The sequence below is a fragment of the Canis lupus genome, chromosome 4 (genome assembly GCF_048164855.1).
Source record: "Canis lupus baileyi chromosome 4, mCanLup2.hap1, whole genome shotgun sequence".
Classification (NCBI taxonomy): Eukaryota; Metazoa; Chordata; class Mammalia; order Carnivora; family Canidae; genus Canis; species Canis lupus.
In genome coordinates, this window is record NC_132841.1 from 71,958,090 (window position 1) to 71,978,742 (window position 20,653).

The 20,653-nt window shown below is 38.4% G+C and overlaps 1 protein-coding gene and 1 pseudogene across 3 annotated transcripts in view; one reads left to right on the forward strand and one right to left on the reverse strand.

Moving 5' to 3' along the window:
• Nucleotides 1-20,653, reverse strand: part of WDR70 (WD repeat domain 70) — a 310,665-nt gene that overhangs the window by 185,510 nt on the left and 104,502 nt on the right. For all 3 annotated transcript variants that reach the window (XM_072824838.1, XM_072824837.1, XM_072824836.1), the window contains exon 9: nucleotides 260-336. In XM_072824838.1, the coding sequence (XP_072680939.1) occupies nucleotides 260-336 (77 nt within the window). The remainder of the gene's footprint in view (nucleotides 1-259; nucleotides 337-20,653) is intronic.
• On the forward strand, nucleotides 18,175-18,840 carry LOC140632634 (large ribosomal subunit protein uL1 pseudogene; annotated as a pseudogene).

Sequence of the window (20,653 nt, forward strand, 5' to 3'; positions counted from 1 at the left end):
GCATCAGTCTGATCCACTGAGCTCGCTACTAAACTGTACTGGAATTTATATCAACTCTTTTTCAAAGTTTCCATATTTATTTAAACAAACCTGATACTACCAGGTAAAATCAAAGTAAAGTTAAGACCAAGAATATGTAAACATCAGGATTCCTAATACTCTAATCTCCTACTTTATTCGCAAGTTTATTATAATACAATTGCTAAAAAAAAACATTGAAAGATATGAAGGTATTAAGTGAATTATCAACAGTACTTACGCATCATTTGAGCAAGTCATAAATTCTCCCTTTATTTTGGGATGCCATGAACCAGTATGAAGCATTGCTGTATGACCCTTAAAAAATAAAAGTATAAGAAAAAAAAAGGTATTTTTAAAAGATTCTTAACAATAAATAAAAGGACCAGAAACTGACATACCATACTTAAAAGTAAAACTTTTAATCCTCTCAAGAACACACTATTTTAATTAGAAACATATTATATCCTACCAATTTTATTTCATAATATGCTTTGTTTATATTACTTTGTTTAATTTACTGTATAACTCCCCTGCCCAGAAGTTAACACAGTGTTAATACAGGACAGGTGCTTAATAAGGAAGGAAATAGAAAGGAAACGGACAGCCTCTCTTTAGGAAACAAAGGGAAAGACCATAATAGGAGATAGGCCCTTCTTTTTTAAAGACTCTTTTCTCATTGGAAAATAAGAATAGAAAGTATTTACAAACAACCAAGACAAAAGCAAGAGGTTGAAGGGGAAAATCCACACTTCCTAAAAATATGGCAACAAGCTTGATTCTGCATCTGTAAGAATAAATATGTGAGAAATGGAGAAACATCTGTAAAATGATTCAAGAAGATTAGACCTACTAATTACATAAAAATACTGCAATTAAAACAATGTAATATTGGTATATGAACAGACATAATACATACCATATCAACCACAGAGTAAATATCAAACATGAATATACACATGGACACACATTTCCCTTCTAGGTGCAAAGTCAGCTAGAGTGATTTCATACAATGTGTTCAGATGGGGGAGAAAAAAGCCTAGTATCTAATAATGGTAGAAATCTCTTATTCTGTAGGAGTCCAAAATAAAGCTATGGAGTAAGGAGTAAAATGTACATATTTAAATGACTTAGAAGGAAAATAACTGTAGCTCTCTGGAAAGAATGAATTGGATGGAACTGGAGTACCCACATATAAACCTGGAGATCATCTATAGTCCTCAAGTTGCCCGCAATACCTCAAACAGGATCTGGCCAACTCCTGACAATCTGCTTATGTTTACAGGGTACCAATGGAGACCAGAGATGTGCAGTAGGGAAGCATGAACTGAAGTAATGGGACTAGATGGGAAGCTTGAGATTCCATTTTCTCTCTTGAGTTTAAGGTTGCACATTTAACTACCAACTTGACATCTGCATAGACATTTCAAACATAATAGTAGCCAATAGGGAAACCTTAATTCTTAATGTCTCCTTCATTTGCAATCAACTTCTTCCATAGTTGCTAAAACTACAAACTATAAACCTAAAACCCTCTCTCCACCCAAATTCAATCCCCTAGCTAGTTCTGTCAGTTCAACCCAAAATACATGTTAAATCTATCCACTTTTTTCCTTATTCACCTCACCATTCTTAGAGGAACCAACATTATTTCATACCTCTATGTCAGTTATTATACACTGCCCCTAGTCTCTCCACTTTTATTCTTACCTCTTATGTTCTACCTAGCAATCAAGATAGTCTTTTTTAAGATTTTTATTTATTCATGAGAGACATGTAACTTTTCACTTTGCCTCAACAGAAGCAAAGACATAGGCAGAGGGAGAAGTAGACTTCCTGTGGGGAGTCTGATGCAGGATTCGATCCCAAGACCACAACTTGAGCCTAAGGCAGACGCTCAACTACTGAGCCACCCAAGTGTCCCTCAATACAGTCTTTTAAAAATATATTCCTAGGGTGCCTCGGTGGCACAGTTTGTTAAGCATCCAACTCTTGGTTTCAGCTCAGGTCATGAGATCAAGCCCCATATTGTGTTCTGCACTCAGTCAGTGGAGTCTGTTTAAGACTCTCTCGCCTTCTCTATCTGCCCCTCCTCCCCACCCACCCCCACTCCATGCTTATACTCTTTCTCTCTTATAAATAAATAAATCTGTAAATACACACACTTCCAAAAATGTCACTGCTTATTGTCCTCCACTTGCTCTCCAACCTCTTTACACAGTGTACAATAACTCACATGTTCTGGCTCTTGCTTTCTGTACAACTGCATTTATTTTGTGTTCCCTCTTCCCCAAGAGACACTAATCCACGGCATTCTTTCATTTCCTCTAATACAACCAGCTCTTTCCCCATCTCAAGGCCTTCTCACACGCTTTTACATTTGTGGGAAAAGCTCTTTTTTCCACCTTTACATGACTGGCTTCTCATTCCTTCAATCCCAGTTTATATATCACTTATTCAAATAACAGGACCTAGCCCTATATCTAAGTATATATGGCCCATTCTGTTGTTCTCTACCAAAGTATCTGTCCATTTCCTTAATTACAGTCACCACAATTTATTATTCTATATCTATTAAATTATTATTAGACTTCTGAAACTGCTGCTTTGCATATTCAAAAACAAGGCTGAGAGAAACCTAAAATTCAATATAAACAGAAACAAATGAACCCTACTGTATTTCAAATAAACAACAAATACACTGAAAGAATAAACAGAAGGTAATTGCCCAAGTAACCATATACTCTGTACTGGGTTAAACGGGGACCCCCACCCAAAAGATCTACTCATGCTTTCATCACTAGAAGCTGTGAATGTGACCTTAAAAAGTCAGAAGAGGGATGCCTGGGTGGCTCAGTGGTTTAGCGCCTGCCTTTGGCCCAGAATGCCCTAGAGTCCAGAGATAGTGTCCCATACCAGGCTTCCAGCATGGAGCCTGCTACTCCCTCTGCCTATGTCTCTGCCTCTCTCTCGTGTGTCTCTCACGAATAAATAAATAAAATCTTTTTTAAAAATCTATTTTAAAAAAAAGTCAGAAGAGAAGACACAAATAGAAAGCTCTGTGAAGGGACACCTGGGTGGCTCAGTGGTTGGGCGCCTGCCTTTGGCCCAGGGCATAATCCTGGAATCTCGGGATCGAGTCCCACATCGGGCTCCCTACATGGAGCCTGCTTCTCACTCTGCCTGAGTCTCTGCCTCTCTCTCTCTCTGTCTCTCTCTCTCTCTGTCTCTCATGAATAAAGAAAATCTTAAAAAAAAAAAAAAGTAGAAAAAGAAAAAAAAGAAAAATATTTAAAAAAAAAAAAAGAAAGAAAGAAAGCTCTGTAAAGATAAAGGCAGAGAGTGGATTATGCTGCCACAAGCCAAGGAACACGCCAGGAGCTAGAGTAGGCAAGAAAGGATTCCTCTAGAGCTGCTGGGAGGAGCATGGCTATGTTAATACCTTGATTTCAAGAATTCTGGCCTCCAGGACTGTGCAAGATTTTCTGTTGTTTTAAGCTACCAAGTGTGTAGTAATTTATTACAGTAGTCTTAGGAAACGAATATATACTCTCAAGCTAAAGACCAAAAGAACTATAAATAAATATTGAATTCTAGTTAATACATTTGTTTCTTCTTTGCAGTGGTATGCATTAACAATTCTGAAACTGCTTTCATTGCAGTGAAGAATTAAGCAAATGAAGAAATGTTTTTGAGCACAATGGAAGTCGAATTTCTCTCTTTTAAGAAGGGAGTTAACAAGAGTGGAAAGAAGAAATACTAGAATAGAACCTATGGAATTTGACTGAAATCAGGGGTATTATCAATATGAATCCATGATTTCTACCAGGCAAATGTAAACATAGGTGAATATGTATGTGTGTAAGTTATGCTCCAGCTTTGTGTACTGAGATTGGCTGGAAGCAATGACACCCCAGCGACCCTAGCACAGAGATCCTGGTTTCTAAATTGCATTCTCCCCTAAAAAGAAATAGGGCTCCTTGAAGAAATGTTTGATTCTTGTTCATACAAGATGAACATGGAACATTTGGTTGTGCCAAAAAATAATAAAGTGCAAAAATGAGGCCGATATGTTAAAGAATAAAGTGCAGGTTGAGGGGCTTCCACGGGGACAATTAGAGCATCAAAATAAATAAAGTTATGGATTATAAAAAAGTGACTAAAATAGGAACTCCTAGGTACATATAAGTAAATAAATAAAAGAAAGCCCTCCTTGCAGTAGAATGGTAATAAATATAAAATGAATGATAGGGGGATTCCTGGGTGGCTCAGCAGTTTAGCACCTGCCTTTGGCCCAGGGCGCGATCCTGGAGTCCCGGGATCAAGTCCCACATCGGGCTCCCGGTGCATGGAGCCTGCTTCTCCGTCCTCCTGTGTCTCTACCTCTCTCTCTCTCTCTCTCTATCATAAATAAATGAATAAATAAATCTTTAAAAAAGTAAAATAATAAAATAAAATGAATGATAGAGTTCGAAAAATCACCATTTGACAATCATCACAGTAATAACTGATTCAAGTGGGACACCAGGGTAGATCAGCGGTTGAGCATCTGCCTTCGGCTCAGGGCGTGATCCCAGGGTCCTGGGATGGAGTTCTGAATCAGACTCCCGGAGGGGAGCCTGCTTCTCCCTCTGCCTATGTCTCTGCCTCTCCCTCTGTGTCTCTCATGAATAAATAAATAAAATCTTTAAAAATAAACAAAATATTTTTGATTCAAGCAAGAATCATCAATGAATGCTAATACTACTGAAGAAAAGCTTGATAATTAATAGGGAGGGTACTTCCCTGCTCTCAAAATCTCCCTGCAAATTACTTACTAATTACAAGGAGAAAAGAGTAGAGAAGAAATCTGGGATTACACTACCTTAAACAAAGTGATCAAATTAACTTTGCCAATACTGGGGTGCACTGGTATCACGTAGTTCCTGATACGGGGACGTAAGAAGGACCCAATAGCTTTTCCATTACAGACTTTCTAGAAATGTATAACCAAACTCCAATGATGAGGAAAAACAGGCAAAATCAAATCCTATATCTGTTGCTACATATTTATAACTTCTACACATTTACAAAATAAATGACTTATTGTCTTCAAATATATCATTCTTAAAAAAAAAAAAAAAAAAGGCAGAGGAACTATTCCAAGTAGAGAAACAGAAAGATGACTACTGAGCTTGGGGAAACAATTATAAAGGCGGTTATTGAGACAACTATGGACTATGAATTAGATAATAGTATTTTATCAATGTTAAATTCATGGTTATGTAAAAAGTTATAATGTTATTAGGAAAACCACACTGAAGAGTTTAGTAATCAGGGAGTATGATGGTTGCAACTCATTTCAAAAGCTGGGGAATATTAAACACACACACACATAATTCTTATGTATGTGCATATACATATGTGAGTGGGGGGGTAAATAGCGTGAAGGAAGGGAAGAGAGACAGAGTCTGTGTTAGTTGCAGAAGAAAGAAAGGAGGGATAGGGAACGATAAAACAATGAGGCAAAATGTTAGCAACTGATGAATCTGAAAAAAGGATGTAAGGAAGTTCTACATACTCTTCTTGTAACTTTTCTGTAAACTTGAAATTATATCAAAATAAACACTTAAAAAATACTCTGGTTACTCTGTGAAGAAAAGTCTGTTGCAAAATCAAAACAGGAATTAAGAAGATAGTGATGGGGATCCCTGGGTGGCGCAGCGGTTTGGCGCCTGCCTTTGGCCCGGGGCGCGATCCTGGAGACCCGGGATCGAATCCCACGTCGGGCTCCCAGTGCATGGAGCCTGCTTCTCCCTCTGCCTGTGTCTCTGCATCTCTGTCTCTCTCTGTGTGACTATCATGAATAAATAATAAATAAAATCTTAAAAAAAAAAAAAAAAAAAGAAGATAGTGATGTGTTTTATGTGAACACTGATAGTGGCCGGGACCCTAACACAGCAATAAAGTGTTCAGAGGTAAGATGTGGGATATATTTTAAAGAGAAAGACAACCGGTTTCCCTAAAGAACTGGGTTTGGGCTATAACCACAGATGAAGGCAGTTTGAGAACTAAGCAACTGTGTTGTGTAAATGGTGACTATACAAAAATAGCATGTCATTCTCTCTGGCCAAGAACTCTCTTTTTTATTTAGGAAATTCCCCTCAAAATGACTCTTGGTAGAAGACAGAGACTACCTCTCATAGAGAAGTAGAAAAGTCATGTGCTAACTTTGCCAGCCTCCCTTACAGATGTGACACAGGAACACAATCCAGCTCCAGCAACTACAATGCCCTTGAGCTGTAACTCAAGGACAATGGAGTGCTAACTTTCCATGTTAGTCCATTTGGGCCACTATAACAAAAATACCATAAACTGTGTGGTTTATAAACCATAAACATTTTTTTCTCATAGTTCCAGAAGTCAAAGTTGAAGATCAAGGTGCCAGCAGATTTAGTGCCTGAACTTCCTAATTCACAGAGGCTGTCTTTTTGCTGTAACCTCACATGGTGAAGGGGTAAGAAAAATTTCTTGGGCCATTTTCACAGGGCACTAATCCCATTCATGAGAGTTCCATATTCATGACCTAGTCACCTCCCAAAGGCCCCACCTCCTAATACTATCACCTTGGGAGTTACGATTTCAACATATGAATTCTGGAGGATATTCAGATCATAGCAAACTCCTTAAGGAAAGCAGTACCACAGCTCCTGCAAGACAAAATTCTCTGCTCTTAAGGAGCAGTGGTACTCTGGGATATCCAATTGCCAGCAATGACCACCACAATTTTATCAGCCAGGTTTATAGCATAGCTTAGGACATTGTTCCTTCATTTCACAACAAGTGTGATCCACTAAACTTCAAGCATTCTCATTATGCACTAAGTTAGGTAGAGTCAGTTTTGCTGCACACAGTCAAGAATAGGTACTGAAATCTTAGCTCATAATTTTGATCACAGAACTGGAGCGAATTAAAATATATTTTACAGGAGATTACAATTTCATTCCTAATGGAATACATACACAGTCTACTCTATCTCTCCATCTGATTACAACAAAATACTGAACAAAATAAGGAAGGTAAGGGGCACCTGGGTGGCTCTCAGTTAAGTGTCTCTCTCTTTATTTTTTAAGATTTTATTTATTTATTCATGAGAGACAGAGAGAGAGAGAGAGAGGCAGAGACACAGGCAGAAGGAAAAGCAGGCTCCATGCAGGGAGGATGGATCCTGCCCTGGGCTGAAGAAGGTGCTAAACTGTTGAGCCACCGTGGCTGCCCAAGTGTCTGACTCTTGATCTCACCTCAGGTCTTGATCTCAAGTCCCACATTAGGGTCCACATTGGGAGGAAGGAAAGGAAGCAAGGAGAGGAGGTGGGAGGGAAGGAGAGAAGGAAAAGGAGGGGAAGGCAAGAGAAGGAAAAGGAGGGGAAGGCAAGGCAGAAGGAAGGAAGGAAGGAAGGAAGGAAGGAAGGAAGGAAGGAAGGAAGGAAGGAAGGACGGACTACCAGAAGACGATGAATAGTGCATATGAGCAAACAAAAAGGGTATAAAACCCTGGTCTTAAAGAGCAGTCAGGAATGGTTTCTGCCTTCTCTGTTTCTTGACTTAGGCTCTGGGGCAGTCACAACTAACAGCTGAGAGCAAGAGCAGACAGAAAGTTCCAAAAAGAAAGTTTCCTCTCTTTAAGGCATAGGGGTGGCAGGTGGGTGGTGAAGAGCCTGTGGGACAAAGCTCTGGTGATCTGACCTACCCTATGCTGGCCAAGCACAAACAACAAAGCTGCAAGTCTCTCCTCAGTGCTGGCACCAGAAATGGAAGTAGTCTCTACAGGTGAAAGAACTACTGATTTCCTCCTTTTCACACCAGGCAAGCGCTGGCTCTGGAGTGGTACTTCTCATCTTCCCAATCAACAGCAGTGGCCCCTTGAGGCCATTAGAGCAACGAGTGCCAGCAACAAAACAGCAGCTGTCTTCTCAGTAACAGGAGCAGTCCTTCAGGGAGGATACTTGCTGGCTCTCCTGACCCTACACTGGGAAAGAGCCAGCAACAAAGAGGCATGGTGTCCACTCTCCTGAACCACAAGCAACAATAACAGCAAGCCCTGTGTGACAGAGCACTTTTGATACACCATGCTTTCCAGTAGGCCAGTATTAGCAACAAAGCCGATCACCTACCAACATATGTAGAATAGAACCCTTCTGATACCCTCTGCTTTACAACAGGAAAATGCCAACAACAGGTACACTGCCTTTTCCCATCAACACATAAGAAACAGCTGCTGTGGGGTAAAGAATATTTTTATTTTTCCATCCCACACCAGCTTTGTCTAGAGGCATAAGCTACATTCATGGAAACTGCTATGCTGCACAAAAAGAGTGTCTGATTTTCTAGCAAGAACATGAAACCCCCTGCAAGAGAGTAAAGGGAAAATCATGGGGTGAAGGGGTAAGAAAACTGGAGAAAAATACCCTTTAAATCCATATTAAAAGTACTGCAAATACTTCTGAGGTATGCTGTGTGGAACCTACCAGAATCAACCTAAGAAAAGCACTGAGAACTAAAGATGGTGTGGACTACCCGCCAGGGTCCACACGGGTCCCTGGGTACATGCACATGGGGCAAACCCAGAATAGCATACAAATGCTTTGAAAATTAATACTGTAAGGAAAAACAGCTCATAGGAAGCAGATCAGGACTTACAGTCTAAAACTAATCAGACTGACTCTCAGCTAAAAAAGAAACCACACACACACACACACACACACACAAACAAACAAACAAAAAACCCAGCATTCCCCAGAGGTTTTGGACAAGGCTAAGAATATCATAACACAATGTTCAAAATGTCAAAGATACAATCCAAAATTAATCATACAAAGGACCAGGAAAATCTAACCAGCTCCCAAGAAATAAGATAATAGATGCCAACCACAAAAGGATCCAAATGTTGTAATTATCAGAAAAAGACTTAAAATCAATGTATATGGCCATGATGCGCAAGGGGAAAGCAAACACATTTGAAACAAATGTATAGACAGAAGTGCTCAGCAAAGAAAAACTATTAAAAAATGCAAAAGTGGTCATACTGAAAAATATAATAATGGAAATTTAAAAATCACTGGAAGGGCCCAATAGTAGAAAGGATATGTCAAAAGAAAAAATTAAAGAACCTGAAGGCAGATCTATAGAAATAATTCAGTCTAAACAACAGGAAAAAATGAGAAAAATCAAAGAGCTATGAGACAGTATCAAAAAATTTAGTACTCTGTAAGACTTAGAAGAAGAGAGACAGGTGCAGACAAATATTTAAAGAAATAATGGCTAAAAATCTCCTGTATATGGTGAAGGAGGTAAATTTACAGATTCAAGAATGCCAGAAAGGATGAACTAACTAAAAACAAAAATAATAAAAAAAAATTTTTGAAGCCTACACCTAGACACATATTAAATTATTAAAAGCCAAAGATATGGGGATCCCTGGGTGGCTCAGTGGTTTGGCACCTGCCTTTGGCCCAGGGTGCGATCCTGGAGTCCCAGGATTGAGCCCCACGTCGGGCTCCCTGAATGGAGCCTGCTACTCCCTCTGCCTGTGTCTCTGCCTCTCTCTCTCTCTCTCTCTGTCTATCATGAATAGATAAATAAAATCTTTTTTTTTAAAAAAAGCCAAAGATAAAAAAATCCTAAAGGCAAATAAAAAAGAAAAAACACATTACATAACAATAACAAATATGGGAATTACTGCAGAGTACCCTTTAAAAATAGAGCCAGAAGACAGTGGACCCACATTTTTAAACTGATAAAAGAAAAATACTGCCAAGTTAAATGTACAGAAAATATACTTTAGGAATGGAGGTGAAATAAACACATTGTGAAATGAAAGAAAACTAATAGAACTTGTCACCAATAAACCTGCTCTAAAAGAAATGTTACAAAAAAAGAAAGAAATGTTACAGACATTGAAAAAATTGATCACATATTTCATATGAAAATTCAAAAAATTAGCCAAGAAAATTCAAAAATTCTTTATTTCAAAAATACTTATCATAATGTTGGACACCTACCTCACACCATACACAAAAATTAACTCCAAATGGATCACAGACATGAATGTAAAAGCTACAACTATAAAACTCTTAGAAGAAAACATAAGTGTAATTCTTCATGAGCATAGGTTAGGCAATGACACTAAAGGCACGAAACAAAGGAAAAAATAAACTGAGCTTCATCAAACTTTAAAACTTTTGCACTTCAAAGGACACCATCAAGAACATGAAAAGACAACCCAAAGAATGGGAGAAAATATTTGCAAACCATATATCTCATAAAGGACTAATATCCAGAATATATGAACTGTTAGAATTCAATAATAAAAAGACAACACAATTTTAAAATGGGCAAGGATTTGAATAGACATTTCTCTAAAAGATTTACAAATGGCTAATATATAACACAAAAAGAAGTTCAACATAATTAACCAAGGAAATATAAATTAAAACCACAGAGACACTCTGCATCCTCTGAAATAGTTATTATTAAGAACAACAACAAAATAAAATCACAAGCATTGATAAGGATGTAGAAAAACTGGAACCTTCATACACTATTAGTGAGTATGTAAAATGTTACATACACTTTGGAAAACATTTTGTCAGTCTCTCAAAATATTAAACACAGAGTTACCACAGGACCCAGAAATTCCACTCCTAAGTATATACCTAAGAGAAATGACAACATATGTCTGCACAAAAATTTGTAAATCAATGTTCATAGTAGTATTCATAATAGTAAAACAGTGGTAACAGCATAAATGTCCATCAACTGAAGAGATAAATATGGTATATCCATACAATAGAATATTATTTTGCAATGAACAGAAATTAAATATTGACACATGCCACAACATGATTACTTTTTAAAACATTATGCTAAGTGAAAGGTCCACATATTGTATGATTTCATTTACATGAAATATCCAGAATAGACAGTAGCTAAGTAGTTGCATAGGGCTTCAAGGGGCGGTAGAGTTTGGGATGATGGCTAAGAGACAAATATTTTGTTTTGAAGAGACTACTTTTTAGGACATTTTGAAGTTCAAGCCAATATTGAGAGGACGATACAGAGATTTACCATCTATCCCTTGGCCCCCACATGCATAGTTTCCCCCTATTATCAATATTCCCACTACAGTGGTACATTTATTATAACTGATGAACCTACACTGACACATCATTATCATCCAATCTCCACAGTTTACATTAGGGTCACTCTTGATATTGTACATTCTATGGATTTGGACAATTTATAATAACATGTATCCATCATATATCATACAGACTTGTTTCATTGTCTTAAAAATTCCTAGTGCTCTGCCTAATCACCACTCTCTGCCCTTTTTCTCCTGGCAACCACTGATATTTTTACTATCTCCAGTAGTTTCTTTTGGGGAGGATACAAATGTTCTAAAATTGATTGTGGTGATGGCTGCATATTCCATGAATATACTAAAAACCACTGAATATCTTAAAAACTACTGAAGATACACATTATCTCAAAATTCTCTGATGAATTTTATGGTATATGTATTCGATCTCAAAATTAAAAATTAAAAAAGAAAGTCTAAAATTAAGTTCCTCAAGTAAAAGGGAGATGATAACAAAGAGAAACTTGGAATATAAGCAATGAAGGGAAACGAAAAGGTAAATATCTGAGTAAATGGAACAATATTTTTCACCTTTAACTTTTGATGAAAACAAAAATTATTATCACTGCCTGATGGGATTTTCAATGTATATAAATATAACACATACAACAACTATATCAGGACTGGAGGAAGAGCCTATGTGGTTGTGCAATTTCTATTTTTTACTTGAAATGGTAAAATAGTAATTCAAAGTAAATTATATAAAATTTAAAATACATTTTTATAGTTCCCTAAAGCCACCATTTAAAAAACTACAAAGAGACATAATTAAAATCTGACAGGTAAACAAAATGACATTCTAAAAATACTCAGATAGTGTAAAAGAAATCACAAAAGATGAAGCATATATAACAAAGAACAGAAAGAAGCAAAAATAATGAAATGGTAGAACTCCAGAAATGGTAGAAATCCAACAATATCAATAATTACACTAAACCTAAATGAGCTAAATACAACAATTAAAAGACAATGATTACCGTTATACACTAAAAAGCAAGACCCCACAATACATTTCTTTCAAGAATCCAACTGAAAATATGATGACATACAAAGGTTAAAAATAAAGAATTGAAAAAGCTACAAGCATCTTGACTCAGAGCCTTGAACAGAGCAGCTTTTGCTGTTCTTTTTTCTGTATGGCTCCTTCTCAGATATCCATGTGGCTGGCTCCTTCATGGATCCTTCATCCAGGTCTCAGCCTGAATGCCACCCCCTCAGAGAGGCTGCCCTGACTATTCTATCTAAAAGCCCCTGTCACTCTCCATCCCCTTAATTGGCTTCATTTTTCTTCATAGCACTTACTACTCTCTGATTTTGCGATATATATTTTTGGATTTTTTCAATGTCTCCCCATTGGGAAATAAATTCTATGAGGGCTTCATCTAGTAAACACTCAATAAATGTTGTTGAATAAATGAATACAGAAAGAAATATACCAAACAATAATTTTTAAAAAGTTTGAGTGGATATATTAATATCACACAAGGTTGACAACAGAACAAGAAAAATCACAAGAGATAAGGAGGGTCATTATATAATGATAAAAGGATCAATTCACTAAAAAGACATAAGTGTATATGTACTTATGAGGTGCCTAGGTGGCTCAGTTGGTTAAGCTTTCAACTCTTGATTTTGGTTTAGGTCATGATCTCAGGGTTGTGAAGTGGGCCCTGCATCAGGCTCCATGCTCAGCAGGGAGTCTGCTTGAGATTTTCTCCATCCTCCTCTGCCCCTCCCCTTCACCTGTACACTCTCTAAATAAACAAACAAACAAATAAAATCTTTTTAAAAAAAGAAAAGATAGGGACACCTGGGTGGCTCAGCAGTTGAGCATCTGTCTTCAGCTCAGGGCATGATTCCACAGTCCCAGGATTGGACTCCCCTGCATGGAGCCTGCTTCTCCCTCTGCCTCTGTCTCTGCCTGCCTCTCTCTGTGTCTCTGATGAATAAATAAAATCTTAAAAAAAAAAAAAGATCGGATAAAGCAAGTCTCTATAATTAAAGCATCCACCTCAAAATATTAGGAATTAGAAAACTAGGAAAAGAAAAGGGAAAGAAAGCATAAGAATAGACATCAATGTTGAAAACAGAACTATAACAGAGAAATACAAATGAATGAGATAAAAAAAAAGGTCTCAAAAAAAAAAAATCAGTTAAATTGAAAAATTTCTAGCCAGACCAAGAAAAAAAAGAGAAGACATAAATTTCCAATATCAGGAAAAAAGAGAAACTATATGAGCAATGACTCTAAAGAAATATTACTAAAAATTCTATGTACATGAATTTGCTAATTTAGAGGAAATGGACAATTCCCTGAAAGTCATAAACTATAATAATTCAACCCAAGAACAATGAAATAACATGAACAGTCCTATACTTATTAAATAAATGGAATTCAGAGTTAAAATTTTTTTGAAAAAAGGGAACACTCCAGGCTGCACTGACAAATTCTACTAGGCATTTTTAAGGGATGCCATTTACAATGGCAAAAAAAAAAAATTTAAGTATAAATTAAATATGAGTTTAATGAAATCTGTTCAGGAGCTCTATGTTAAAAACTAGAAAACCTAAATAAAAGGAAAAAAAGAAGACCTAAATAAATGAGAGAGATACTGTTGCTGATGATTCCATATAGTTAAGATGTCAATCTTCTACAAATGACCTTTAATATTTTTTAATTAAAAAAAAATTTTTTTTTCTGAGAGTGTGTGCTTGGGGGGCGGGGAGGATCAGGACAGGGCAGGGCAGAAGGAGAGAGAGGGAATCTTAAGCAGGCACCACACCCGGCACAGAGCCCCATTCAGGGCTCGATCTCACAACCCTGATATCATGACCTGCGCTGAAATCAAGAGTTGGACACTTAACTGACAGAGCTACTCAGGCAACTCCCTCCAAATGATCTTTAGATTCAAATAATTTCAAACAAAATCCTAGCAGGATTCTTTGTATGTATAGACAGGATAATTCTAAAATGTATGTGAAAAAATAAATTAAAACAGCCTAGTATCAAAACTACAATGAGATATCACCTCACACCTGCCAGAATAGCTAAAAATCAATAACTCAAGAAACAAAAGATCTTGCCAAAAATTGGGATCCCTGCATGGCTCAGCAGTTTAGCGTCTGCCTTTGGCCTGGGTCATGATCCTGGAGACCTGGGATCAAGTCCCACGCCGGGCTCCCTGTGTGGAGCCTGCTTCTCCCTCTGCCTGTGTCTCTGCCTCTCTGTTTCTCTCTGTGTCTCTCATAAATAAATAAATAAATACATACATACATACATATATAAATAAATCTTTAAAAAAAAAAAGATCTTGCCAAAGATGAGGAGAAAAAGGAAAGCTTGTGTACTATTGGTGGGAATACAAACTGGTACAGCCACTGGGAAAAACAGTATGGAGGTTTGTCAGAAAGATAAAAATAGAACTACCCTATGATCCAGCAATCACACTACTGGGTATTTACCCAAAGAATACAAAAACACTAACTCAAAGGATTACATGCATCTCTTTGTTTATAGACCCACTATTTATAATAGCCAAATTATGGAAGCAGCACAAGTGTATTGATAAATGTATTGATGTACTGATGTACAGATAAAGAAGAGGTGGTATATATACACAATGAATATTATTCAGCCATAAAAAAAAGAATGATGGGGCAGGCTGGTGGCTCAGCGGTTTAGCACTGCCTTTAGCCTAGGGCGTGATCCTCGAGACCCGGGATCGAGTCCCATGTCGGGTTCCCTGCATGTAGCCTGCTTCCCCCTCTGCCTATGTCTCTGCCTCTCTCTCTCTCTCTCTCTCTCTCTCTCTCTGAGTCTCTCATGAATAAATAAGTAAAATATTTTTTAAAAAAAGAATGAAATTTTTGCCATTTGCAAGGACATGGATGGAGCTAGAGAGTATAATGCTAAGAGAAATAAGCCAGTCAGAGAAAGACAAATACCAAATGATTGCACTTATACGTGGAATTTAAGAAATGAAGCAAAAGAGGAAGAGAGAGAGAGAGAGAGAGCACGATGAACCAAGAAAATAACTCTAAATTACAGAACAAACTGACGGTCCCCAGAGGGGAGGTGGGTGAAATAGGTGATAGGGATGAAGGAGTGCACTTGTGATGAGCACCGGGTGATGTATTATTTTTTTTTTAATTTTTATTTATTTACGATAGTCACACAGAGAAAGAGAGAGAGAGAGGCAGAGACACAGGCAGAGGGAGAAGCAGGCTCCATGCACCGGGAGCCCGACGTGGGATTCGATCCCTGGTCTCCAGGATCGCGCCCTGGGCCAAAGGCAGGCGCCAAACCGCTGCGCCACCCAGGGATCCCGGGGTGATGTATTAAAATGTTGACTCACTATACTGTACACCTGAAACTAATAAATAACACTGTATGTTAACTAATCAGAATTAAAATAAAAACTTTTTTAAAAAAAAAAACAAACTAAAATAGCCCAAACAATTTGAAACAAACAAGAAAGTTGGAGCACTAAATTTTAAGATATACTAAAAAGAGGCAATAATCAAGGCAGTGTGGTATTAGTGAAAGGATATACACATGGAACAGGACAGAGAATCTCTAAATAGCCTAAACTGCCTTGGTTTCCTCAGTCTTGCAGACCCCTCTACACCTGCATTCTCCCCCTCTGCCTAACTGAACTCCACCTCTACTAGCATCCCTGTCTGTAATCTAATGCACAGTCTGCTCATATCCCAGTTACGTCCTAGTTTACCATTTTCTTCTCCTACTCCCAGACTCAGGGATTCTACAAATGGATGCTGCTCAGTCCAGTCCTTAGAACTTCATTTCTTGCATTTTGTCCACGCAGCAACCCAACAACTCACCAAGACCAAGCAGGTCTTAAAGGTAAGCCCCAGAAAATAGGTCTTTTACAGATACTTATTGGTTAGAGTTGAAATAGCATCTTGGAATATAAAGGATGTTTTTTAAGAGGACCAAATGAAAATGATCCCTATTACAGAAGATATTAAGATCAGAAGGACATGTGGGCACCACAGTTGTTGAGTACTTAGAATATGAACACAAATAGTAGGTTAAATTGTAAAAAATCTAAAAGACTGTGAATGTTGTTTCTTGTTTGTAAAGATAGGAGCATGACAAAGGCAATGGGAATGTTAAGTACCCTTGTGTTAAAACAGTGACCAAAATTAGTCATAACAAAAATCAAGTTCAACTAAGGATTCTTAAATGGATCTAAACAGATTCAGTACCATGGCTAACATTAGCGGAAAAAATTTTAAAGTGACACCTATTAAAGAACAGCCAGTGACTAAAACAGTTTTTCATCAAATAAACTAATTTTTCTTTCTCCCTTAGCTAAACATAGGCACTCCTGAGAAAAATCCCTTCCTTTATTTAACAGCCTTAACTGGAAATAGCTTAGAAGAATTAAGCATCCATTTGTTTCTCATAAATGTTATACTTTCCCTAAAGAGAGGATATTATTGGACCATGATCAATACTGGCTTCCTTTAAACACACACACACACACACACACACACACACAGATGGGGAGGGCAATGTGTGCTGATTTGTACTCATCTGTATACACTCTTCTGTTTGCCACATGACAAAAACAGATGCTCTGATGCAGTGCCATATGTAGTCACTGAATGATGTGAGGCTCTGTGACCCACCAAAATGAAAGTGCCCACATCTTTGGCATGGTTAGCTAACTGAGCCAACTCACACAATGAGATGAAATGCAGCAGAGGATACAGTGTGAACTTTGACCCAAAAGTTCTTCTTAAGCAGAGTCCATCCTTCGGCTGTTATGAATTACCAAAGATTCTGAAGTTTTCGGCAAAATTTTGTGTGCATAAATTTTGCTGCAGAAAACATTCACAGGGCAGCCCGGGTGGCTCAATGGTTTAGCCCCGCCTTCAGCCCAGGGCATGATCCTGGAGACCCAGGATCGAGTCCCATGTCGGGCTCTCTACATAGAGCCTGCTTCTCCCTCTGCCTGTGTCTCTGCCTCCCCAGCCTGTGTCTCTCATGAATAAATAAATTAAATCTTAAAAAAAAAAAGTTCACAGCTTTAATGCAGGAGATGACAAACTTTTCCTTTAAAGGGTCAGGTAATGAGTATTTTGAGCTTTGTGGACCACATGGTCTCTGCTGCCACTGCAGCACAAAAGCAGCCACAGACAACAGTAAATGAACAGATGTAGTGGTTTCCAATAAAACTTTTATTTACAAAAACAGGGTGCAGGGACGTCTGGGTGGCTCACTGCTTGAGCATCTGCCTTTGGCTCAGGGCGTGGTCCTGGAGTCCCGGGATCAAGTCCCACACTGGGCTCCCTGCATGGAGCCTGCTTCTCCTCCCTCTGCCTCTCTGTCTCTGTGTCTCTCATGAATAAGAAATAAAATCTTAAAAAAAAACAAAAAACAGGGTGCAGGCTGGATTTGGCCCATAGGCTGTAGTCTGCCAACCCCTGTGGTAATGAATCCACACTCTTAGTCATTTCCTTCTATGTGTCAAAGACTCTGAAGTCTAAGTTTTTCTAATTCCTGAACAATTTTAAAATCCATTTGAATACATTTAAGAAATATATTCATTCTGTGATCTACTCAACTCCAATGAATGACCTCTTCCAGCATATTTCAGCAGCCCCAACTATGGCTAACTCTGCCTTTACCACAAATAGTTTCTTTTCTGAAATCATGAATTTCCAGTATTTATTGATTTAACAAATATTTTTTAGCTGATATGTTCTGGGCTCTAGATTTCCATTTACTGGTTACATAACCTATCTTAGAGTTCTTCAACTTTCTTTTCATTATCAACCACTCCTTAGGCATAAACCTGAGAGTCTTTTATTTTACCTACAATGAACAATATTTATTCTGGAATAACTCCCTCCTCCTCATCAATGAGTTCCATTCAAACACCTGACTCCTGAAAGAGACTCAAAAACATCACACAAGCTCTTTTCCAGTTACTGCGGCGCGAACTACCATGAGCAGCAAAGTCTCCCATGACACCCTGTACGAGGTGGTACGGGAGGTCCCGCACGGGAACCAGTGCAAGCACCGGAAGTTTCTGGAGATGGTGGAGCTGCAGATCAGCCTGAAGAACTATGACCCTCAGCAGGACAAATGCTTCTCAGGCACTGTCAGGCTTAAGTCCACCCCCCCGCCCTAAGTTCTCCGTGTGGGTTTGGGGGGACCAGCAGCACTGTGATGAGGCCAAGGCAGTGGATATTCCCCACATGGACATTGAGGCACTGAAGAAACTCAACAAGAATAAAAAACTAGTCAAGAAGTTGGCCAAGTACGATGCCGAAGTATGATGCCTTTTTGGCTTCAGAATCTCTGATCAAGCAGATTCCCATGAATCCTGGGTCCAGGCCTGAATAAAGCTGGCAAGTTCCCTTCCTTGCTGACCCACAATGAGAACATGGTGGGCAAAGTGGATGAAGTGAAGTCCACCATCAAGTTCCAGATGAAGACGGTGCTGTGTCTGGCAGTGGCTGTTGGACACGTGAAGATGACAGGTGATGAGCTCGTGTACAACATCCACTTAACTGTCAATTTCCTAGTGTCACTGCTCAAGAAGAATTGGCAGAATGTCCGGGCTTTATACATCAAGAGCACCATGGGCAAGCCCCAGCGCCTTTACTAAGACACAGCTTAATAAATCCTAGTGCTACTATAAAACACACACACACACACACACACACACACACAAATATGTGGAATGATTGTCCCTTGAAATTTACATTCTTTAGCCCTAATGTTCCCATAGTTCTTCCCGTCATTTTTCTCTCACACGTCAGTAGGTAAACTCTTTACCATGGTATTGAAGGCTTCATTCCAGCATCTCCCAACACAAAATTAATGACCCTACCAACAGATGGGAACACTTTCAGTTTCCTACCTAAGACCCACAACCTATAAACATATTTGGATGTGAGTCCTCTACAATCCTTCTGTTCCCAGTGTAAGTATATTGCCTCCTCCTCCTGAAAGCCAACTCCTGCTCCTCTGTATTATCACAATCACTACCACCTCCTCATGGACTTATATCATTACTTAGTATGTTTGGTTTTTACAGAACTCTATTAGGTATCCATACTGTGTAACAAATAAATCACCACAAACTTAACTAATAAATTGGAAGTGGTCTAAGACATTAACAGTTTTGGAAGTCAGAAGTCCAGCACAAAGTAGCTGGATTCTTAGCTTAGAGTCTCACAGACTGAAATCAGGATCAGATAGGACTCCATTCCTTCCTCTAACAAGGCTGGGGGAGAACACCCTGCTTCCAAGCTCACTCAAGTCACTGGAAGAATCCAGCTTCCTTGCAGTTATAGGACTGAGATGCCCATTTCCTTGCTGCCAGCTGGAGGGGGCTCTCAGTGACTAGAAGCTGTGTGCCTACCTTGCTGCATGGATTCCTCCATTTTCAAAGCCAACAAATGAGAAGTTTTCTCATGTTGAATCTAAATTAGACAAAAGCCATGTCTGCAAATCTTTACAAGATAATCCCCTCTTTATCTATAACCCCTGTTAAAATGGCTAAAGAGCAATATCCTTAAGCTTCCTAGAGGTTACCTGGTTTGATTGAGAAAATTTGTGAAGCATACATTCATTACTTGAAAAAGCCTTCAGTATAACTGAATAATCTGAGGTTTTAGCAAAAGGATAGATGTACACCCTTGGTTTCTTCTCTGAACCACACTTTCAGAAGCAATTTCATATTTTAACCGTATCTGCTGCCTGGACAGGCTCAAAATTAACTAAATCATCTAGTCCTGGTTCCCTTTTAATAAAACTTCTTTCAATTTAACTTTATTCTCTCATATTTTACTATAAGTAGTAAGAAGAAATCAGGCAGTACCCTCAACACTTTGCTCAGAAACTGCCATAGCTACATATCCAACTTCATGACCCAAGTTCTGCTTACAATTTCAAAGCCAACAACAGAGACTCTCCTTCAAGTCAAATCCCTCCCACACTTCAAATCTCTTTTGCCATGAATAATTCAGTCCCTTCAAGAGCCCACCTGATTAGCTCGATCCAATGAAGATAATCTTCCTTTCTTAACCATTCCGTATAATATAACCTAATCGTAGGAGTGTTGCATCCTGCTTACAGTTCACATCCACGCTCAAGGGGAAGAACAGAGAATCTTGGAGACCATCTTAGAATTCTGCCTACAACCAGGACTATGAGTGTAGCAATTCTGAAACTACTTTCTATGTATAGTAGCAATGAAAAAATGAATGAAAGTAGTGGTGATGCTGGAAGCCAAACTTCTCACTGCTGAAGTAGTAAAATACAAACATGGAATGGAAAAAGGCTAGGAAGTTAAATTAGAATTACTAGATGTATCAGTGTGAACTCATGATTTTACACAGACACACGTATACATACACATATATACGTATACATATACACACATATACATATATATATAGTGTTGGTTGATCTCC